The sequence below is a fragment of the Furipterus horrens genome, unplaced genomic scaffold (genome assembly GCF_987537825.1).
Source record: "Furipterus horrens unplaced genomic scaffold, mFurHor1.1.pri manual_scaffold_6, whole genome shotgun sequence".
Lineage (NCBI taxonomy): Eukaryota > Metazoa > Chordata > Mammalia > Chiroptera > Furipteridae > Furipterus > Furipterus horrens.
In genome coordinates, this window is record NW_028327176.1 from 116,648,518 (window position 1) to 116,673,431 (window position 24,914).

Sequence of the window (24,914 nt, forward strand, 5' to 3'; positions counted from 1 at the left end):
AATGTACTCTTCACTAATTTACATTGAGAGACTACCAAAATTTTGTTAATCATGAAGGGTTAGGGGTACAAAGGTAAAAAGAAAAAATATTTTTCCTTGATTATCTTGGTTTCAGTGTTGAACTGGATTCCTTCATCGGGAAGTGTGAGTAGGTTAGAGAAACTTGGACACTCATCATAATGAGCTGCTGCACATAGACCACAGTTATCTCTGCAACTTTTTACAGTTTTGCTTGAGAAAAAAAAAACAAAACTATGTGTGTTTTCATTTCACCTATATTTAAATCCTTTTAAGTGAGAGTAACAGTCTTAGAAAATGCTGAGAAGTGTTCAGTAGAGCTTATTACAAGAAGAGGTGTTAGGGGCTATCTTTTAAAGGATTATGGTGAATTGAATAGCTTTCCCCTTTGTCTAGAAAAACATGGTGCATCAAAATGCTCCCCACCCCACAGGAGAAATAGCAACACAACATGAGGAATTTAGGCATTCTGTTCTCCCTGCTGGGGGCAAGGACAAATCTTGAACACCTCCGGCAGCCAAGGCTCACTCAAGCCTCACACTGTGAGACTCAAGATCTTTTGACTCTCAGGCATAGGGTGAAACTCATTTAGCCAATTGATTTTATTCAGGGTGACTCAGAAGAATGCCCAATTGGCATAATATGGCATCATTTAAAAGTTAATTTTCTCAGTGTTAACTGAAAAACACGGAAAGTAAATGTACTTAATGTACTTTAAAACTTGAAAGTAACACACCACTGTTAAATTGTTCAATATTCCTTTATGCACTTACAAATACTAGAGAAGTGCTTCCTGTCACTACTATTGTGAGTCTTTAATTCTATGGTAGCTGTAAATTAATAAAAGAGGGTTTTAGGAGAAACCGAGACCTGATTCCCTTCAATATCATTGAAAGGTCAACCTTTGTTTCTGTTTGACAGGTCAACATGGTGATTGGCATTTTGGTATTTAATAAACTTGTTTCCAGAGATGGCATCCTAGATAAAAAACTCAAACACAGAGCCGGGTAAGCTGCAACTGGTGGATTTTGAAGGTTCTTTACCAGTGAATCCCATACTCCAATTCCAGATCATCATTGACTGCATTTGACTGTGCCTTGAATTTTGTTATTGGTGAACTAGTGTGTTTGTCAGATTCTGCTATTCAAGTTTCTGCAGCTAAGTCTTCTCACCTATAAAATGAGGATAATGACTCTTGCCTCCTAATAGAGCATATGAAGTATAATGTGTATAAAGCATTCCTTAGAGTGTCTAGGAAATAGTAAGTACTCTCTCAACAAATGGTAGCTGTTGTTATGATGAGTGAAGTGACTAAGTCAAGGTGGACAGATTGTTTTCAAAGAGTCCTAACTTTTATCAATTATACTTCTATGATTCCACTATTCATAACATTGAAGTCATAAAAAGAGATGAGATCATCAGAATGAGTATAATGCTAAGGATACATTATTTAAATTTGCAGCCAGTATTTTTCTTAGTTAGTTATTTTATATGTAATATCCAATTGGAGTCACAGAGCTCTTTATAAGAGATAACATAGACTTAGGAGAGAAAAATAACGACACTGTCACTTCACGGATGTAGAAATTAGCTGTTTCAATCTACACATTTTAAAACCTCTATCTCTAAAAGTATGATAAGAAGTAATATCTGTTTCCCTAATAAAACTGAGTCACACCGTGGTTTTTTTGGTGCAAAGGCTACTGCTGGAGAAATAGAAATGGTATTAAAGGCACAGTACTAGTTACTGTCTAATTATAAACAAATGAATGATTCTGTAATATAAACTGCTGTTTTAGCTTAGTATGTATAGATTAAAACTTGCTCTCTATTCCAAAATGTGATTGAAAGAAGTTTTTTAGAAAATAGGAGCATTTGGAGGTAACTTTACTTCACAGAGAAAGCACTGAGGGCAGTAATAAAGACTTCAGTGAAGAAAAAATAATTAGAATTAACTGAAGAAACATTAAGTAGGAAGCTAAGCTAATTGATTAACTTCAGTGATCTTCCTAATTCTAAATATTGGCCATTTCAGGTTGTTTGAATGTACATATATATCAACTATTTCTTTTGAAATGTTATTACTAGAAATCAAATATGGTACCAAGACATTTCTCTTCTCATTTTTTCTATTTCTTTATTCCTTTCCTCTTTTTATGATCAACTATTAGAAACTGCCAAGAATATAGTTTATGTCCAAAAAATCATTAAAGCAAGTGAATGATAACTATTTAATAATAATACAATAGCTTGACAAGTTTTATAATACCCAAAGTAAATTAAAGTTTTATAATATATAAAATATATTCACCAAGAGGGGATTTATTACAGTATCAGCATGTCTTATATGAAATGATAGTCAGAATGAACAAAAACAGGATAAAATGGCATGTGTCTTTTTAGAACACCTTAAAGAATATATTTAATTTTCTCTCTTTTGCTGCAGTGGGACCTTTTTAAAAATCTACTATGTATTTTAAACTGCTTTACCTTATCTACCTGAAATTAAGGGGACTACTGTATCAGGACCTTGTACAAATCTCATGAAATTTTTCCAAAGGGAGGACACAAATTTTCTTTCTAGGGAATTTTTATAGTATCAATAAACCAATCAGACAAAAAAAAAAAGGTTTCTTTTTTCCTAAGGAAATGAAAAGACTGTGAAGGGAACTAGAACTTGTAGACATTAAGACCCACCCAGCTCTCACCCTCCCCACTAGGACTAGACAGAACAACCTGAAAAGAGTTGTGAAATGACCCCTGTTTAGACTCTGGTGACTGAGTGGATACTGGTTACATCTGAACTTATTTTTCTTTTAACTGTTAGCACTTTTTGTTCTATAAATGCATGATTTCCCTTACAACAAAGAAACAAGATTTTATTTTTCATTGCAGTAACTCAATTTAGCATCTAGATTATGTGTTCTTCATAATACATTAATATCCATAGTAACAATGTAAGCCAGGAAAAAAAATATTAGATCTCTCTCTGAGAAATCTCTCTGTCCTCTGCTGCACTCACATCTAATGAAAAAGTTAGAAAGTCCAACCAGGACTGTCAAGCATAGTTTTCAACAGCTCTGACTAACAAAAGTATGTGTAGGCCTTTTAGCCAGTCTCAAATCCCAAATAAAGAGAAATGAGCATTTTAAATACAGTCTTAAAATACGTTTTTAGAAAAGCTCGTATTTATTCAAATTACTTTTTAGTACATTGTGTACTAAAATTATTTTTAGTAATCTTTAGCTTTTCAATCTTATTTTACAGCCTAGAGACACAGCTTCCTTAAAATTGAGAAAGATAGTCATGTCCTTGTTTGAAGCACAAACACCAAATAGCCTATCTTCTGAGATAAAGGAAATAATAAATGATTGAGGCATGCCTATTAATATTAATCCAGGGGGGCATAACAAGCTTGAAGACCCTAACTGAAGAGGGCAGTGGTGTTCACTCCTGTTTGTTCATCAGAATAATCTATGGAAATTTAAAAGTTATTGATGCTTATGTCCCATTAGAGTCTTTGAAGTTGGAGATATATATATGATATTCAGCCACTGTAGAGAATGCTTGTGTAAGTATTCATTTGGGAGGAACTTCAAATGCAATGGCATGCCTACTGAGGTATTCATGAACCCCAGTGGAAAGACTATTGGTTATCTGTTATTTGGAAAATTTTAGACAGACATGTCTAGTACATATGTCCTGGGTTGAGCTAGTAAAAGGAATGATTTAGTATTATATTCCCCACTCCCACATCTAACTCTGAAAGCTTTGATTTTTCTCATGGTTTCCACATATCAATCTATTTACTTAATAGTTTTCAGTTGTATTTCCCCATCCAAGCACTATTCACAAATGAGTACACGTCTTTGAAAGAGACCAGGCATTCTGAATTATAAGCCTTTTATGATTCTGCCAGTTTTATTATACACATGCTAATGTAACTCCACTATAATATTATTAACCAAATAACACACTGGGAAAACTTGTATTTTAGACATAACTACCACAGGGCAATGAATGAGAGCAGTACAGCACAGGAAATTATTTCAAGGTGTTTTGAATTTTAATTCAAGTAATTTCTTTCTGTTTTTTCCTGAGAGGGTTATGTTTTAATAAATCAGTACTTTTTCAAGGACTCTTTCCTAAAACAAAATGTGTATAAAGTTTTTCTATATAGTATGACTTTGCTTCTAAGAAAATAGTAGATTGAACTTGAATTATTTGAATCCAGATTTTCCTGGAAAGTTCTCTAGAGTAGAAGATATAAATGCTATTAGATAGATATATTTGGAAGAAATATTTTGAACTTAATATTTTGAACCTAATGATTATGTTAAACATGTGATTTAGAGCAGAAAACTATCACTCTTTTTATTATCAACTAATATTTCATCAAATTTCATCAGCCCCTCTATTCAGATCATCCTAAAATATAGACAATACATTGATACTATAAGAAATTTCAAAATATAAATACTTTGAGAAAAAGTCTATATCTTTCACAAATGACTAAAGACCTAAAATAGATATTTTCCTATATTGGACTTCTGAGGTACATATCTACATTTCAAAAGATTTTAATTGATATTATATGCCTTTTGCAAATGATAATGAAAATCTTTGAAGCTAGTAGTCCTTCCTTGTTTACCAGGGGTCTGAATAAAGGGTTTTCACTGTATGTCTACACAAGCACATGCTTATGTTTAACTCAGTGTATTGGCAACTTTGGTCTGCAGACACAGGGCCATTTATGGTATAAATGATGGAAATGTGCTTCGCATGCAACAAAGGCCCAAATTATTAAAAGGTAAATGTTACAAAAATAATGTGTAGTGGAAATGTATCTTTAAAACAACCTAAAACATTCATTTTTTTATATACTTTTCTGCATGAAATCGTATTTAAAAGCTAACTTGCAGCAGCAACTTTTTTTGGTGACAATTCAATATTTTGTTCTTTTTGTGGGTGTTCTGTTTGTTTGCAGTCAGATGAGTGAGCCTCATAGCGGTTTGACGCTCAAATGTGCCAAGTGTGGAGTAGTTTCAACAACAGCTTTGTCAGCCACCACCGCCAGTAACGCCATGTTAGTCCCAATCATTTACATCTTCTTGTGACAAATCTTTTACAGTGCATGTGAGAAAATGCTATAATGGAAAAAATCATGTTTGCTAATATTAGAGTTAAGAGCATACTTAAATATTTATAATTGGCAACTGCCTTTATAACTATTGTGGGATTGTCTATAAAAAATAAATAAAACTATCAAATGTTTATCTGCTTTGGGGTTTCCAAGCTAATGATCTTGGTGCCACATAAAAGAATGCTTTGTTTAAGGGGGGTTTGGTTATTGCCTGGGGCATGTTATGCACTTCGTCATGTTGCTTTCTCTGTCTCTTAACAGGGCGTCTCTTTGGAGCTCCTGCGTGGTGCTGCCCCTTTTGGCTCTGACGTGGATGTCTGCGGTATTGGCCATGACAGACAAACGCTCCATATTGTTTCAAATACTTTTTGCTGTGTTTGATTCATTACAAGGCTTTGTGATAGTCATGGTCCACTGCATTCTTCGGAGAGAGGTAAGAAATATAATTCTTGTGAGAGAAACAAGTGGTGTTTGGTAGAATATCCCCTTGTTAACAAACATCTTTTATTTCACTATCTTGATCTTCAGATTAAAGCTAGTCTTCTCTAAAGGCAATCATTTGGGAGTCAAAGCTAAAATGAAGTTTGAAGGCAGGCAAAGTTCAAGAGGGCTCCTCGGAGTAGGAGAGTGATGGATTAAAGCAGGAGAGTGTGCAAAGGAAAACACAGGCCAAGGGGCCAAGAACCAGGGAGTGTAGGTGCAAGAGAAGCTATGACAGAGTCATATGTATAGATAAGTCTGTTAGAAAAATTGGTGGTTAAGAGGGTAAGGTGTCATATTTATAAAAGGTATAGTTCATAAATATAATGCAGTAATAGTTCTTAAACCCATTCCCTCACTTGTACATCTATACACAGCATATCCCCAGTCTTCCATACTTAACTAATTTATGTTTAGATGGAAATGTTGAAGATTAATGAACAGTTCTTTAATCTCTATACTGAGTTCAGGATAAGGTCACTAAAGATGATTTTGATATGAATATTTATGCTCAGAAAATACAAAAAGAGTGCACAGATAGAGCACAATAGGGAAGGACTGGAAATCTATAATTATAGTATTTCTCCAGAACATGATTGAGGTTATTGTCAGCAGTGAGGAAAAAAGGTGATCCTTCAAAGTTGAGACACTAACTTGTATCAAAATCATCCAAACAGTGATAGATTTCAGCCTGGAGTTGTTGAGGGATAAAACATTATTTTCCAACCAGTGCAAAAATTATTCTGTTTGCAAGCACTGACAGTATTTACAAGGCTCATGAGTCATTTTAGCATTTACTCTGGGGATGGTGGTGACCAAAACACACAGTGACACAGTGCCATGCTAATAATTTTGAGAAAATGGTCTAGGCTCTCATTTTGCATTATCTGTCTCCTTTGAAGAGTTTATTATGTGCAAAAAGACACATGTGCATTAGTACATAGCACATAGGTTTACAGTGAGGTGTGAAGGTAACCAAAGGTTTTTCTTTTTCTTTTCTTTTTTTTACTTCATTTACCAGAAGGGGTGAACAAGCTTTCTGAGCTACTTTATTATGATACGGATGTCAGCAATAAACCCATTTGTGTATTCTAAGAACATTATAAGATGCAAAACAATGAAAACAGGAAAATCGTGACTTCACATTGCAAAATGAGGGTATTTCAATATTTTAAAAATTTGGTCTAATTCACAGTTGCCAAGCTTGACTATTTTCTCATCACAAACTTCCACCTAGAATATCAGCATTAAAAATCTTACAAGTATCAAATTCTTTTTTAAAGATTTTACTTACTTATTTGTTTTTAGAGAGATGGGAAGGGAGGGAGAAAGAGGGAAACATCTATCAGTTGCCTCTCTCACGCCCCCCGCTGGGGACCTGGCCTGCAACCCAGGCATGTGCCTTGAATGAGAATGGAAACAGCAACCTTTCAGTTTGCAGGCCAGTGCCCAATCCATTGAGCCACACCAGCCAGGGCCCAAGTATCAAATTCTTTATAGACCAAAATTAAGTAAAATTTGAAAGGAAATCAAATAATTAGGGCTGTGTGTTCTCCAACTATAATTTTTATATGGGCCTTTGTATTCATATTATCTCTAATATGTTTATTTTTACAAAATTGTTCTGAGTAGACACATGATATGCATTTTTGATTGACAATTAAGGATGACTGGTGTGTGTTTTAAGAAAGATACATGATATATCCATGTGCAATTTTCAGAAGATAATAATACAGTAGTCCCTCTCTATATCGTGGTTCACTTATCACGGCCTCACTGTATCACGGGATTTTTTAAAATATTGTATTTAATTATTTATCGTGGATTTTTCACTATGTTGCAGGATTTTGTGGTACTGTATACGTATGTTGTTAAAGTTACATAGGTTTAAGAGTGTAAAATATGTTTAAAAACATAAGTAGTGTTTATAAAAGTGTGGAAAATGTTAATAAGGGAATGAGAAAGGTTAATAAGGGACTGGGAATGGTTTATAAGTGTGTGGGAAGGGTTTATAAAGCCTTAAAAATATATCGTATCGTATCGGCAGCCGTCCGTCTCGAGAGACGATGGTGTAGCTTCTTAAGAGTCTATCTGCACCGCCGAGAATGGCTGTGCAGTCCGACTCGGGAGTGACACGGTATCTGTCTCCTCCCGTGTTGAATCGACATCTTGCGATGACGCTGGGGTGTCCTCTCCAGTGGAGCTGAAGCTACAGAGCCTGGGCAGGGTGATATGGAGGGTCTGCTGTTGCCCATGCAGCAGACCCCCCCTCTCTTCGCAGCTGAAGGATCCAAGGGAAAGACGGAGTCAATACAGCTTGGCTTCAGGTGCGCCGCAGGAGTTGCCGGTGTTGACTACAACGTCAAACCGCCTTAGGGACTCCGGCTCCGGATTTTCTGTCAGGGTTTACTCCCTTAGCCTTTCCCCTGAAGAGGTATGCCGCAAGGCAGCGGAGGTTTTTTGGAGTCAGAGTTTTCCTTCTCTGATGTGCCCTGACTGGAAGATCGAACCAGCGACACTTAGCTCGCAGGCCCACGCTCAATCCACTGAGCCAAACCAGCCAGGGCTTCTTAAAATATATATAAATACTAAAATAAATGTAAGGTTCCTACTTCGCGGATTTTCACCTATCGTGGGGGGTGTCTAGAACATAATACCCGTGATAAGTGCGGGGATACTGTACTTTAGATGTTAAAGAGGTGGAAAGTGTTCCATCTCTAAATAAGCCTTTTTCTTAAGAAATGAGCTTTTGCCTGGCTGGGTGGCTCAGTTGATTGGAGCATCATCCCATACACCAAAAGCCTGTGGGTTTGATTTCCAGTTGGGACAAGTGTGGGAGGCAACAGATCAATCTCTCTCTCTCTCTCTCTCTCTCTCTCTCTCTGTCTCTCCCCCACCCCAACTCACCCCTTCCTTGCTCTCTAAAGTCAATAAACATATCCTCAGGTGAGGATTAAAAGAAGAAGAAACAAACTTTCTAGGTAGAATTAGCCTAACATTGAAATATTCAGGTTTTTTTAAAAAATGACAGATATTTTGATGGCTTATTATCCAATTTTTGCTGCTTACATGAAGAAAATTATTTGGCACAAATATTCATTTCCATCAAAACTTTTTTATACTTGCTAATTAAACTAATAAGTATCAAAACATGATTTAAGGATAATTAAATTAAGTCATATAATAAATGCTTCTGCTAAAATAGGTGTCTATAAATACACTTTCTGTATTAAAAGGGAATATAAATATGGTTATTGACCCTGTTATTGTTGCATTTGTAATGATTAGTTCAAATTGAATAATTTTATAGCTGATAAATTAATAGCAGTGTCATAACTCACTTTCATCTCAACACTGAAGTGAAAAATTGCATAGTCAATATCCTCCCATTGACCCTTACAAATAAATACACAGAGATTTGAGTTATAGGGCAGGTCTTCACAATTCCTCAGAGGAAGTTGTTACTTAAAAACCAAATGAACCTGCTTTAGATTGTGTAAATTCCAAGGATCTCATCATAATGAGGCCTCTTTGGGTTCACAGAAATTGCCTGACACTAGCAATGGGTCTATCTCATATTAGCTGTGATTACACTGGCCTAACACCACAGACCAGGAAAACAAAAGCATTTTCCTATGTCCTTGGTGTTTCCTATGAACAAAATATTACACAAAAATACACCAAAGCCAATGGACTAAATAGCTACCTGTAAAATATTGGGTAATGACTCCTAGCTATTAATGTACTTGATAATCCTATAATAGAAAGACCCTAAGAATACAATATTATCTTTACTGCTTTTTTCACTTTAAATAGTTTCTTCACAATAATTCAAGAGAAGTCACATGGATTTTTTTTCTAAATATATAAAAAATATTTTAAATTTAGAGATTGGATAACAGATATACACATTTCTATGTATTTTTAAAATTTTTTAAACCCTCACTGAAGGATAGATATTTATTGATTTGAGAGAGAGAGAAACTTCAGTCAGTTGCCTCCCGTAGAGTCCTAAGTAGGGATGGAACTCATGGCCTAGGCATGAGCCCTGAGTGGGGATTGAAGCTGCAGCCTTTTGGTGTATGGAACAATGCTCCAACCAACTGAGACACCCAGCCAGAAATCTATGTATTTTTGATACACACTAACATAATTTGCTTGCTTTTAGTCTTTAATGATTGTTCTAATATGAATTCAAAGACTTCACCCATATTTACTTTTTCAGTCTTCCTGTGAAGGAGGTGATGTGCACAGGGGAGGAACATAGCCTTGAAGTTTAAGAAGGAGAAAAGAAATGAAATACTATAACTGTGCCATTTTAAATATATGTATGGGGCTTAATTTGACAAGTGCCTTTGCTTTTAGTGGTCCATTTTTATAACCAAAATTATTTCAAGTCAGGAGGGAAGGGAGAAATCACTCTGGTACTGTGAACTCAATTATATTCCACTTAAAGAAAAAAAGCAAATTTATTATTTCCATAACAATTTGTTGTGACCTCCAGAGCTGACATCTTAATAATATTTTATAAAACTTTGTATATTAGAAAATACAGTTTCTTCTCTGCAGCACCCTTCTCTTTTAAATTACTTTGGTAGATGCCTTTGACAAAAGAGAAAACAAAAGAGGCCATAAGAATTTTTTTTAAAAATTAAACTATCTAATTTATCACAATACATCACTTACAGTAAGAAGTCCTAGATCTCAGGCTAATATGCATAATACCTAGTAAGATAGAATTTAATAGAACAAATGTAGATTCTTTCCTCCATTGATCAGCCATTTTTTGATTAGAGTTCATTTGCGTTAAGAACATAAGGACATTTACTATTTACTATTCTCCACATTGCTATGGAAATTCAATTACACCAGAGTTAGGAAATCTTTGAACTAGTTACTGTTGCTAGGAAACCACTTGCTTCTTGCCTGCACATTCTTCTCATCACTGCTGTCTCTGGCTGTGCCTGGCTTTAAGACAATCTTACAGCTTGATGTCAGAGGGGGAAAATAACAAGATTGTGACACAAAATACACTACAATAAACCCTTTCACTAAATGGAAGGAAAAAAGGGAAGTGCTTAAACGGATGATTTTGTTCTATCAGCCTTGAGGGTCCTGTGGCTGCTGTGTAGAGCCAGTAGCAGGGCCAGCTCTTCTTTTCTCCATCCCCAGGGCTGGCAGGAGTGCTAGGCTGCACGAGATGTGGTCCCAGATCTTCATCCAAACCCATACAGCAATTTTGTAGCAAAATGCTTAAAATAAACATGAACAGATTTTTCTTTCTTTCTTTTTTTCTCCCACTTGCCTGTACCATTTATTTTTATATATTTTTTTTTATTTTTTGCCAGTTTGGCTTGGTTTTTATTTCCATAAAGAGTAGAGGTAAATTAAATAATTTACACACACATGTCAGTGAATTATAAAATGGACAAGCATCCTTACCTATCTTATCTAAAACCAATATTCTCTGCAAATAAAACATTTTTTTAAAAAATACATGAAGACAATAGTGGTGAAATAACTAGAGAGCAATTTGAAAAGAGGTCATATTGCAAATGATATAGTTCAGAAGAGATTTACATGAATGTCCAAACTTAACTCTTTGCATCAGTATGGTTCCTTCCAGTGGAAGGTTTTATTCCTTAATGGGAGGCAGGCATGGCTTCCAGTTAGTCTTTGAAGATGAAGAAGAAGGTGATAGGAGACTTCAAAAATGCAATGGGTCCCGGGGGTGGGGGCGATGCTGTTGGAGAATCAAGGAAGTGAAAGTTTCATGTAGAGGCAGGTGAGGAGTGGTTACTAGACCTGTGGTTTCCAGAGAACGGTGTTTATGGTGAATAATAGAAAGTTGATTTTTCTCTGGGATCACCTGGGGCGCCTGAAGGCATAAAGCGGGTGATGTAATTCTGGACACAGTGATTTTTTTAATGGCTATGACTGTAGCACTAAAAGACAATAGCAATACCAATGACATTTGAACATTGATTGAGTGATGTTTTAGAGCTTTCTTGTTTGGGATATTTAGTTGCCATGGTGAGAGGGCACTGTGAGTGATGTCATGAAGAAAGTTCAATAGGTTTTAAAGAGTGAGTGGTCCAGGTTGGGAAGGTTACAGTATGCATCCTAACATTTTTAGCTTGCTCAAAAGAAAGCTGTGTGTGAACAAGGACTTAAAGGAGAATGGAGTGAGTCACTAATAGCTTTATCTTTTCAGGCAAAACTGAAAGGTCAAACAGAAATACAGGTTTAAAGATTTAAAATAGTTTAAATATTTTGTTCTGTTTTTAATAAATTAGAATGTGTATCTGGAAATAGGCAAATGGCTAACGTTACCACCATAAAGCTGGCTTTCACCAGAACAGAGAGTAGGGAGCACTACCTTTAAATAGGAACACAGACTATCAGCAAGACTGATATGTTTATATTCCTGTGTACTTTTCCAAAAATCACCAAACTCCTTTTGCCCAAAGTCATCCCAATTCTTAGGCAGCAGAATATAAACCATTCCTTTCTTTCCATTTTGTGTTTTCCTGACTTGCCCATAATGGCAATTATATCATAAACATTTGCGTCAGTCTTGACCTGCACGTGAGGTTCTCTAAATCCATATAGAGGTTTAGCTGCTTAACTAGAGCATATACTCAGATGAGTAAAATGGCCCAGTGGACAAATTGAGACAGAGAGTTCATAGCAGAGGTTGGCAAACTCTGGCATGTCTGCCAGGTAGTATCCAACCATGGTTTGCTGTCACCCAAAATTCTGAGTACCTGGCCGTATGGATAGCCAAATCCCACTTCACTGTCCATTCAGAACCCTATGTCCTGCCTTGCAGCACGGTTAAATGAATGGCAGGAAGTTGACTATGTCTTGAATAAAGGTTTAAAATAAATATAAGAGCCCTGACCAATGTGGCTGTGTTGGTTGGGTGTCGTCCCACAAATCAAAAGGTCTCAGGTTTGATTTCTGGTCAGGGCTCATGCCTGGGTTGTGGGTTCATCCCGGGGTCAGGGCATATACAAGAGGCAACCCATCAATGTTTCTCTCCCTCCCTTCCTTCCCTTCTCTTTAAAAATAAAAAAAATATTTTTTAATTTTTGAAATTAAAAATGCTTGATCTGCTTAAAAAATCCTCTTTAAAAAATAAATACATATAAGAAATGAGTCGTGAATTAAGTTTTTATTTTTTGCCTCGAAGTGAATGACATGAAACTAAAATGAAATATTTTCTGTGAAAGCACGGATGGTGCTGGCTGGCAGATAACTTCTCTTTTCTTCTTTTCTCACTTGCATGCTACAGAAAGGCTGTTACATCTTTCAGCTTATATATGTTGAAATGTTATCTAGGGATGGTTGTGTGACCCCTAAAACTGATACGAAAAAAGGGAAAGCCTACAATAATTTTTAGATTGAGTGAAGATCCGTTAGTTGGTAGAAGATTCCAATACACAGTCATTAGGACTGAAATTTGGGACTGAAGTCTGTGTTTTCCCTTCAGTCTGTAGCAAATGGCAAATCATGTGTTTATTTCCTTATCAGAGAAGTCAGGTAATATTTTAATAATGCGAAGTCACTCATGTTGCTTATGTCAGTTGCCATAATACACATAAAATTGAGAACAATCTTGCTTGTTCATTTAATAATTAAATTTATATGAAATTTACTGTGATTATAAAGAACCAAGCCGTTTGTTCAAACATGAATCAAGAGAAACAATAGCTGACATCAGATTCATGAAAAAAATAAAAATAAAAATACACACCACAGAAGATACTCCATTTACCTCCAGTAACAATCTCAAATTATTTCAAGAATGTAACTTTATTTCTTTTCTTGGCTTAAGATGATCCTCAAAAAACTAGAGGTAAAACTGTGTTCTTAAAAGGTGAAGATGTGGGGTCTGAACTACTTGGTGCTAAATACGGAGCCATTTCAAACAGTGCAGCTCTTTCCTGTGATGATTCTCCAAACGGCAAGGCTGCCAAACACACCCTGTGCTCTTCCCCAGCAAGCTGGCACCTGACTTTCACAGTCACACTCTGCCAAGCTGCCTTCCGAGCAAGGACCAACCGAGAAGTCCTTGGCCTGCTGCTATCCCCGTGGGAGAGAGACAGCAGCCTGACACACCTCAGCAAACCTCTTTGAACTCATGTCTCATCCAGGAATCCACCTACTGTAAAAGGTTTTATAGCTTTTTATAGCGTTTTCAGGAATTTTTAGAGCAGTACCCAGCAGGAAGTAGGATAACTTTGGTGGTGCTCAGTAGGATGCTTTCGAAAGACTACCTCAATAGCTTATTCTTTCCACTTCACCTTATTTTTGAAGACGTTTCTGGCCATTCTGTTTTTCATTTCACAACACGACAGTAGAGTTCCTTGGAGTCCCTAAATATTTCAAGGCTATTTACATATTCTTTCTTTACTACTCCCCACCCCCACCCCCATACTTTTTAATCCTCTGTCTTGACTGTAAATTACAGTGAAAGACCCATGACAGAGTTTTATAAAGACAGGGAATTTTGAAATCTAGGTTTTAATTGTGCCATAATCTAGGTTAAATATTTAATGATTCTAGACAGGTCTCTTTAAAAATTGTATTTACTCTTCTAACATAAGTTTAAAAAACCAATGTTATTGCAATGTTATAATGAATTGGATATCTAAAAATAAATTTTAAATTGTTACCTGAAATAAGGGACTTATTCTCCACAAATTGTTAGCCCAAAGAGCTTAAATAATAAGTATTTAAATATTCTAACAATTTTTTTCTTCAGTTTTAATCACAAAGCAAAAAAGACACCAAGACTGTTATTATCTAGCATTGTAAATATGACCCTTGGCACAGATTTTAATTTCAGGGTGATATCGCCAGACCTAGACTCTGTCTTTTCTTGTTTATTTTCTGCGTTTTCTCTTTGTTCTTCATTAGTACCATCCATGTTAATTCACCAAAGATATATCTCTATTTATCTGATAAAAAGGTCAGTTAATTATCAAAATGCTTCTAAATAGCTGCACATGTACTTTCCAGGTGCCTATCTTGCCTGAAACATCCTTTTCTGTGATAAGGAAATAGCCGTGTGAAATCTGAGTATTCTTCCCTGACAGTGTTGGATAAATATTTAAGGTTAATTCATCTAGATTGCCTAAGTGCATTTTTAAGATTTTTTAAAAAATCAAATGGATCATTTGGAATAAATGGAATTTCTCCTGCAAATTTTTCTGAATTAGAAATAACAGAGTCCTTAAAACTGCTAGAGACTTCTAACACTTAAATTACAGTATTTATAGTATCATTAAAATGACCTTGAAATTACTAGAGGATTTGTATGCTTTTCTGTTTTATAGTTCTTCTGAATAGCATTGACTGATTTATGAAGTTGACATCATTCTTTAGTGTAGAAATGCCCTTAATCCATTGTCATATGTGGGAATTTGGTAGTTTAAGACATTGATTTATTTTGTGTGTATGTGTACTATAAAAAATAGTCAGATTTTTAAAAAAATATTTCCTTCAAGCTATCAGATAGTTGATTTTGAAGAGAAGCTTACAGGAGTTGCTTTTGCATATTTTATTATGAGACAAAAACACCCTTGACAGCTACACTCTGAAGGTCTGAAAACAGCGTGGTTAGTGAACACCAGATAAATTAATGTTTGGTATTACCAAGTGCCACCTTATGTTTTATATATGCTAATATTCAGAAATAGTAAACAGTCTTCATGTGACAGCTCTCCGAAGGCAACATTTTCTAACGTATTTATCTTCTTTTATAAATTTGCTTTAGCAGTTGCCTCAGGGTAGGAACAAAAAAATTAGCAGGTACCTATATTTTGACATTGGTTCTTGGGGCTTTTTTCATATACTCTCTTAGTGGTTTCCCCAATGCAAATTTCTGCATAACAGAAACAGTGCTCATTACCAATTCTTGATTATTACTATATCACATATCAGGCAACTCCTCATTCTTTTTTTCCAGGAAATCCCAGATTTAGAAGTATTAGAATCAAAGAGTGGAAAAGAGGTCAGACAGCACTGAGTCCATCCCCTCTCCCTTAGTTCACCCCTGTCATGGTCTCATCACCAGCATTGGAACCTGAGGCGGAGAAATACAAGTGTACAAAAGTCTCCTGATAGAACTGGTTAGCCAAGAGTCTGTGGCGGTGACTAAATGCCATGTCACTTTTCACATCTTGCAATTTGGGGAAGAGACTGCTAATGACTCATACTGATGGGAGGAGCTGAAAACAACTTAATAGGCTCCAATGTTTTTTTTAAAGATTTTATATGTTTATTTTTAGAAAAAGAAAGGAGAGAGAAAGAGAGGGAGAGAAATATCAATATGAGAGAGAAACATCAATCGGCTGCCTCTAGTTTGCATCCCGACAAGGGACCAAACCCAAACTCCAGGCTTGTGCCCTGACTGAGAATGGAACCGGCCACCTTTCACTTTGCAGGATTCTGCTGCCCAACCAGTGAGCTATGCTGGTCCAGGCTGGGCCCTGATTTTTTCTGTCAACACATATACTATACACATGTCACAACAAAACAGCACCAGGATATTTTATATCAGTGATTTTCAAAGTAAGCATCATTATGTGTTTGAACTTGGCAGGCTCTCCAACAGTGCTTCCGCAAAACAGGGAAATGCCACTGCATCCATGCATTGTTTTTTTAACCCAATAAAACAGTTTATAATAAACTAGAAGGAGAATGTCAATATTGTGAAGTCAGGAAAACAAAACATTAGTAAAATGACTTTGCATTGGCAGACATAAGTAGCTACTTGTGATGATGTTTATCAACAGCTTAAGAGTCTAATGAGCCAAAGGAAGGAAAGGGCATCATGTGATCAGAATAACTATGGCTCCTGTGTGTGTTATTCATCTATTCATGTATATTCACTTGTTTAATAAAAGGTATAATGTCCTTCAAATTTCCTTGTGATATGTTTGTTTTTACTCAGAATCCAATTGTGAAGGATGTTATGGAATTTTTACTTTGCCAAGAAACCTCCTCCCCCTGCCCCAAGGCAGTCAGTCAAAAACAGAGCCATTTTGTTATCTTGTGTTCTACTGTGTTTTATTTTTATATCAGAACATGTAGCACTTGAAAGGAGACAAGAAATAGTCTCACCAATAGGATCCCTTACATGAGAAATAAAAGGAAAATCCCCAAATCAATTTCAGTCAAAAGATCATTGAGTAATTTCATTTTTTTACAATTTGTAAAGCTGTTATAAAGATTATGGCATATCAAGTAGCAAATCCCCCTTGAAAGACACGTATTGTTTGTAACAGTGTAAATAAATCTGCCCTCCGGTGAGAATTATTAGTGTTGAGCCAGACATAGCCATTCTGATAGCTGAGGAGTTCCCCACACTCCCCTCTATAGATTATGGCAAGTGATAAATTTCCTTGGCATAGAGCAAAGTCGAGGTACAGCAGTAGTTGCGTTAGGAAGTAAACAAAATGGGTATTAGATTATAAAAACAATGACAACCACTTTCTCAACAGATGTTATCTGATCATTCCTAAGAGAAGAAAATGAACGTTTGTGCTTTTTTTCACAGGTTCAGGATGCATTTAGATGCCGATTGAGAAACTGTCAAGATCCAATCAATGCTGATTCTTCAAGTTCTTTTCCTAATGGGCATGCTCAAATCATGGTGAGCTTTTATTTTCTGCCCAATTGTTGACTGAGTCATGATTTCTCAAGAGAATAAACAAATATTCTTATTAGTAAAAAGTGTCAGTGTACCATTTTGAGTGACTTTGGCTTTCATTCATTAACAGACTTAGAACTCAGATACCAGACAACTTTTCTGTCTGGATTGCTTAGGAGTCTAGGATCCATTACTGGCCCTGTGACGTATTGAGAGTGCAGCTTCTGTGCAACACCAGAGAGTACTTTCATCCTTGCATGGAATTAGGGATAATAGTCTGTCCAAAGTATCATGTTCGTTTACAGATCAGAACTATGGAGCTGAACTTCTAGTCTTAGAGCAGTGACTCTCAGCCTTGGCTGCACATTCGAATCTGTTTGAATCCACTCTCCAAACTAATAAGATCAGAATCTCTGGGCTGGGACCCAGGCGTTGGCAGTTCCAATATGTAGTCTCACATGAGAACTGCCCTAAACTTGAAAGGTAGCCACACTTCCAGTAAAAGTTAGTTACTGTACATGAGCTCTGACTATTGTTGGGATTAAGAGGTACATTAGACATAACCACTTTGGTATATTTTGGAAATAATTTTTAAACTATGTCAATAAAATTAAGAATTGTTTTACAATGTAATTTTTTAATTAATTGAAATTACTGGTGGTAACATTGGTTAATAACATTATATAAGTTTTGGGTATACAACTTTATTATATAACATATATATTCCATTGTGTGTTCAGCACCCAAAGTCTAGTTTTCTTCCATCACCATATACTTGCCCCCCTTTACCCTCTTTGTCCTCCCCTCACTCCTCCTTACTCTCTGGTAACCACTGGAATATAGTGTGCCTATGAGTTTGTTGCTTTTTGTTTTGTATTCCACATATGAGGGAAATCATATAGTTCTTGTATTTGATTTATTAATGTTCTTTGATTAGGCAACATAAAAATAGTCTAAATGATATACTAGTAACATTTAAGACTTCAGAATAAATAATTAACTCCTTATTAAAAACAAGATAAATAATTTCTTTAATGTAAAATATTAAGATGATCTAATTTAATTTTACCATTACAAAAATAAACTGATTTATTTAAAATAGAAGTTTGAGGAAAATATGAGGAACTAAACTCTAGCAGCTTCTAGGCCAGATTAGTATTGCTTCATCTTCAAGTTTAATTTCTAAGCCTGAAAGCCTTTTGTAACATTTAAGTGAAAATGAATCATTAGAAAAGACTGGTTTGACTATTAAGGGTTTGACAGAACTGTATTATAAGATATGACATATGAATAATATATGCAAAATGAATGCTTTAAAAAATACAAATAACAAAGACACTTATTGAAGTATATTCATAATGGTTCCCATTTTAATCTTTTCATTATGATTAAAGGAATTGCCTTAAAATTCTGGCCTTGAAGATGACAATGGGTATTGTATTGCTGTATCAAAATTGTGTGTCATGTTTCCATTGATTTTAATCAACTTTTGGTCTCTAGGAAATACTCTTGAAAATAACTTGATTATTCCTTGAGAAAATTTCTTTGTACAAAACAATAACCTGGTAATGTCTAGTCAGATATCTGTAAAATTCAGATAATCTTGTTAGTAAAAGTTACTTGATGAATTTATTAAATAATGATTCTATGCCTTATTATTTCTTGTTACAGACAGACTTTGAAAAGGATGTAGACATTGCTTGTCGGTCAGGTAAGAATATTTGAATTTTGAAACTGTAATCATTAGAGGTATTAAATAATTTTTATAGATTTTGATTTTAAAGAAAATGCTGTGGTTTGTGTATCACATATTTATGTGGTGAAGAGAATACTTGAAGTTCTATTCATAAATAAAATCTTTCAAATAGAAATATTGTACTGTAATAGCAGAATGGGGGTGGGGAGGGAATGAAAGAAAGCGAGAAACGAGAAACTAAGAATGGTTCATTTGGAGCACCGTGATGGCAGAAAAGTATTGATTGAAAACAAGCCTCCCAGTCCACTGATTACTGGTTGTCAGGTGTAATGCCTGTTAATCTAGTCTCTCTGAAGCCTGAGTTTCATCCTCTTTGGAAAATGGGTTGTTGTTGTAAGGATGAAATAACACTGTGCATATGTGCATCATAGCTGCTGTTGTGCTATTTTTAGAGGAAACAAGAGAAACCATGCACTAAACCCTGCCTTATGGTACTAGTGTCCCATTGACCCTGTCCCTGATGTTTGTCCCCCTGCCTGTGGCTAAGATCTCACCAAGAGTAGATGACTTAAGAGTTTCAAAGGAAACCATATTTCATTTTTTGGGTGATTCCTATTGTTGAAATGCTCCCGTAATACTGGGACAAAAATATACCTTATTTAACCTTTATCCATTGGCTTTACTGTTGCCTTTGAGAACAAGAGTAAATAGCTTCTTTATCAAAGTACCCCAATATTTAAAAGCAAATATCATGTAGCTCAACCCAACTCTTTTTTTTTTTCTCCAGTCTAAACAAACCATGTTTCCTCATTTGTTCCTCATAGCATTTTCCCAGGAAGGTATGGTACCCCTCCCCACCCCACCCCATAGTCTCTAATTTGTTAATTTTAAATCATGGTTCCCAAATGTATACATACGTGTCCAGAATTTATCACAGTTGGCTCTTTAGTTATACTAATGCTATCTACATTTGCCTCTGATTACATAGCAGCTGATAGTCTACTAGAGTCAACTAATTGTCATCTAAAAATCTCTAAAACTTTTTGTAGTAGAGGTCAGGGCTTTCCAAGTGTAATTTATGTAAAGGTTCTCTTTGTTTTGTTTTGTTTTTTGTTTTTGTTTTTTTGTTTCTTCCTTATCGAAGAAAAATTATTTGCATTTATCTCTATTTGCTGTTATCTTACAGTTTCAGGTTAGCATTCTATTCATCTGAAATTAGCTATTGAAAGTTCGATTAGAATACCTTCTAAACCTTCATCTAAGCTGTCAATAAAAAAATTGAATGGGATGAGAATGAGTACAGAACCCTGCTACGTAAGGCACCCAATTCCCACCACATTCAGACTCCCTCTAAGTGGAGTTTTCAAATTCAACTCATAACCTTTAAACATATATGCAGAGTCTGAGGCCACAGAGTTGTCATAATCACAACAATATGAGAGATTAATCTCACAATCTTATTCCTGGATTCAATCAAAATACTCCATGTAGAGAATCATCGTAGGAGAGCAGTAGAATAATAGTCATTATATGGTTACCAGTGTAGTCGTGTTAGGAATCACCCTGTCCTGTTTAATATCTAACAAAATATTGCTAAGACGTAGTGTTTGGCTCCCAAAGTTTACCATTCTCCTCTCTGGAAAACTGATAAAACATTTCACTTGCTTCATTCATTTTCCATAATTTCTCAAAGATCACTAGCCATGTTCTCAGGTTTCACATCTGAAGCCTGAATTTATTTAATTCCTATTTACCTACCTTCAATTTAGTTTTCTTCCTACTTCTTTTGGTGTATTGTTTACAGCTCTCTAGAGATTTCTGTCCATGTTGAGGTATATTTAATTTTCAAGTCTCAATTCAAGGACTCAGTAATCTTTCTTGAAGTTTTGTAGAAATTCAGTTTCCCAAAGGTGAAGAATATACCTGATTGTGTAAGATATTCAGTATACAGTTATATCTGTATACAATATTCAGGTGTGTGTTGTTTTGTTTGCATTTTGCCTTTTACAACTTGAATAACTTCTCTCCAAAGTCCCATCAAGAGATTATTTGAAGCATACAAGATGATTTGTGTAATGTATATGCACATGCTATACCATTTTATATAAGGGACTTGAGCACCCTGGATTTGGGTATCTACACAGTGTGTGGTGTGTCCAGGAACCAATCCCCCGAAGATACCCAGGGAGGACTGTACTTCCATTTTCAGACCTCACACTTCAAACTCATGTTTGTAAATGATGTGGATTTTTTTTGTCATATATTCAAATTTTGGATATCCATTTTCAGCAAGTCAAAGAGGCTAACATTATTTCATATAGAGTTGACACTACTTTATGAGAAGAATTATCTATCCCCAAATATTTAAGATATACAAATTTTCAATAAATATGGCTGTCATTTGATAAAAGTGTACTGACTATAACTATAAATCTTATTACATTTATACAAAACTAAATGACTCTTGTACAAAAGCACATTATGAAATCAGTATTCAGTACTAAGATTTCCTTTATAGTTTGTAATATATTCACAAAAGTATAAAATTATATGTTCTTCATCCAATATGATAAGTTCTTATAACTAGCCTTTAAATTTTACTGCTATAAATTTTGGATTATTTTTTTACATACATTTAAGGATTAAAAGTATTCTCCCATGCATATGGATATTTTTAAGAATACTTAAAATATTAAATCTATTATTTTAACATCCTTTGTTCTTTAATATTTTCATGTAAATTGTTCTTGCCAACCACAATTTATTACCAATCTAATATTTTAAGAGGTTTGGAAATAACTCTTAAAGTAAATTATTCTAATACAAAAGTCACAAATTGTAGATTAATAAAAAACATAGATGTAACATGATTTTTGTATCTAAAGAGAACTCATACAAGAATTATAATATCTTCAAAGATAAAAGATACTACATGAATTATCCATGTTTTGAAATAATTTTGAAGACTTATCTTTTTTGTAATAGGGAAACACATTTGTAGTTTTTCTATTTTTCAACCTCTGCTTTAATGCAGAGTGATTATGATGCTATTTGATAATTGGGTAATTATAGATAAATTCGATATACCTGAAACTTCTCAAGCAGAGACAATAAAGAAAATAATTTACAGTTATTTATGCCTGATGAAATTTTCAATGGCAACTGCTCTGCTTTGTAGATAGGGCAGCATTAGGTGTACATGTTGAGCCAACTTGCACACAATGCTATTCTGTGTGCTTTCAATGCCAAAATTACCAAGGATATTTCTTCAGAATTTCATTTTTTTATACTTTATAACTGAAATTTTTTCATACCATAGCATGCTTTAAGTAGTTCTGCCTCTATTTGCATAAAATCTGGCTTTTTTTCTTTAAAGATTTTATTTATTTTTAGAGATGGGAAGGGAGGGAGGGAGAAAGGGAGAGAAAGATCAATGTGAGAAAAAGACATCAATCAACTATCTCTCGCCCACTCCCAGCCAGGGACCTGGCCTGCAACTCAGGCATTTGCCCTGACTGGGAATTGAACCAACAACCTTTGGGTTTGCAGTAAGATGCCCAATCCACTGAGCCACACCAGTTAGGGGTATGGCTTTTTTTTTTATAGAAACAAAAAAAACATGAAAATGTATTTTAATAAAGAATTCTGAACTCTTTCATTTAGTGTTTTTTGTTTGGTTTGCTTTGTGTATTCATTTTGTTCCCTCTCTTTACTATGTTATCATGCATCTTTAATTTTTTTCTAAGTCATGATTTTTCAGGTTTAAAATGAAATGGAGGTTTCAGAAACTCAGTTTTTTTGTTTGTTTGTTTGTTTTGGAGGGGGCTTAAACTCATTTGGCAATTTTAGTACTTCCTCAAGGGCATTTTAGCATATGGATTTATCTTGTAAAAAAATTTTATTTTCCTACGTGGAACTGAAGATGATAAATACTTTGAACCCTCCATCTACCTTGACCATATGGACTTTATAGATAAAAATGCTCATTCATTTTCAACATGCATAATTTTTAAGGGATTTTTGATGAACTAGGATGGCTTCTTATTGATTTACCTCTTTCAAGAAGTATTTTAATGATTGCAACTTGTAGAATATGTAGGGGAAAAGCCTTTGCAAAAAAGTCAAATTCATGTGAAATATTGAGTTGGTCAAAAAGTTGGGTGTTTTTTGCCTAAGATGGCTCTAATAGCACTTAGTTGTCTTTTAACTTCATGCAAAACAATGTTGTTAGATTGTATGGTGAAAGCTGGCATATCGGCATGCATTTAAAAAAACTTATCAAAATCGGTGAATTTTTGTGTAACCATTTTAATATTGAAGAAGGAAGAAAATACACATTTTTGGCATATCATGTTTTATCATCTCAAGAAAGGGTAAACACAACTGAAACACACAAAAAGATTTGTCCCATGTATGGAGGAGGTGCTGTCATTGACTGAATTTATCAAAAGTGGTTTGCAAAGTTTCATACTGGAGAGTTCTCACTTGGCGATGCTCCATAGTCAGGCAGACCAGTTGAAGTTGATAGCGATCAAATCGAGACATTAAATCGATTAATGTTATACCATGTGGGAGATAGCTGACATACTGAAAATATCCAAGTCAATAGTTATTGGTGAAAATGAAAAATATGTCTTTTATTTTATGGAAAAAAATATAGACTTTTTGGCCAATCCAATACTTCAATAATGTTATAAGATCCCATGCATAGAATGATGGAGAAAACTTCTCTGGTAATCTGCCTTTCCCCTGAAAAGTTATGCAGAGTTGTTTAGGATAGGGGACTGAGTTTTTTGAAAGTCCATTAATCAACTTTCAGATATGTTTTAGCTGTGGGCTACTTGAGATCTATGAGAGTATATCAGAATCAATAAAGTGTGATTGAGTAATCTGGCCCATGGACCAACAGTAGATAAGTAATTTTTAAAATAATAACTTCATATTTTATTAAGGATATTGTTTAGTAGAAAAAGAACAGAATACAATAATGAAAAGTAAACATGCATTAACCCTCTGTTTTGAACTTTCATATTTTAATTCACAGTTCTTCATAAGGATATCGGTCCTTGCCGAGCAGCAACAATAACAGGGACACTCTCTAGGATTTCTTTAAATGATGATGAAGAAGAAAAGGGAACAAACCCTGAAGAACTAAGCTATTCAACACTGCCTGGAAATGTCATTTCTAAAGTCATTATCCAGCAACCTACGGGTCTTCACATGCCCATGAGTATGAATGAGCTGGGCAATCAATGTTTGAAAAAAGAGAACAGTGAATTGCGGAGAACTGTGTACTTATGTACAGATGATAATTTGAGAGGGGCTGACATGGACATAGTCCATCCTCAAGAAAGAATGATGGAAAGTGACTATATTGTGATGCCCAGAAGCTCTGTAAATACGCAGCCATCATTGAAAGAGGAAAGCAAAATGAATATTGGCATGGAAACCCTGCCACATGAAAGGCTATTGCACTACAAAGTAAATCCTGAATTCAACATGAATCCCCCTGTTATGGACCAGTTCAATATGAACTTAGATCAACATCTCGCACCCCAGGAACATATGCAGAATTTACCCTTTGAGCCTCGCACAGCTGTGAAGAATTTCATGGCTACTGAGTTGGATGATAATGCAGGACTATCAAGAAGTGAAACTGGCTCGACCATATCAATGAGTTCTTTAGAGGTAAGCAATAAACTTTTTGTTCACATTTGAAATATATTTACAGAGAATGAGAACTGATTCATGTTGTACTGGGCTGAGGGAGAAGAGCCACATTAGCTTTTGCAGTTATGTATCAATAAGAATTTTTAGCATGTTGGGATTAGAACATTCCAGAGAATTTTTGGCATGTTGGGATTAGAACATTTTGGATGGATGTTTTTTCCAGTAGTGCATCAGTATCATTTTTC

At 35.1% G+C, this 24,914-nt stretch overlaps 1 protein-coding gene across 1 annotated transcript in view; it reads left to right on the forward strand.

Annotated features, from left to right (window-relative positions):
- Positions 1 to 24,914, forward strand: part of ADGRB3 (adhesion G protein-coupled receptor B3) — a 709,724-nt gene that overhangs the window by 660,428 nt on the left and 24,382 nt on the right. The window contains exons 22-27 of the mRNA XM_090282641.1: positions 940 to 1,025; positions 5,006 to 5,104; positions 5,423 to 5,594; positions 17,211 to 17,306; positions 18,975 to 19,014; positions 24,044 to 24,687. Of these exons, the coding sequence (XP_090138767.1) occupies positions 940 to 1,025; positions 5,006 to 5,104; positions 5,423 to 5,594; positions 17,211 to 17,306; positions 18,975 to 19,014; positions 24,044 to 24,687 (1,137 nt within the window). The remainder of the gene's footprint in view (positions 1 to 939; positions 1,026 to 5,005; positions 5,105 to 5,422; positions 5,595 to 17,210; positions 17,307 to 18,974; positions 19,015 to 24,043; positions 24,688 to 24,914) is intronic.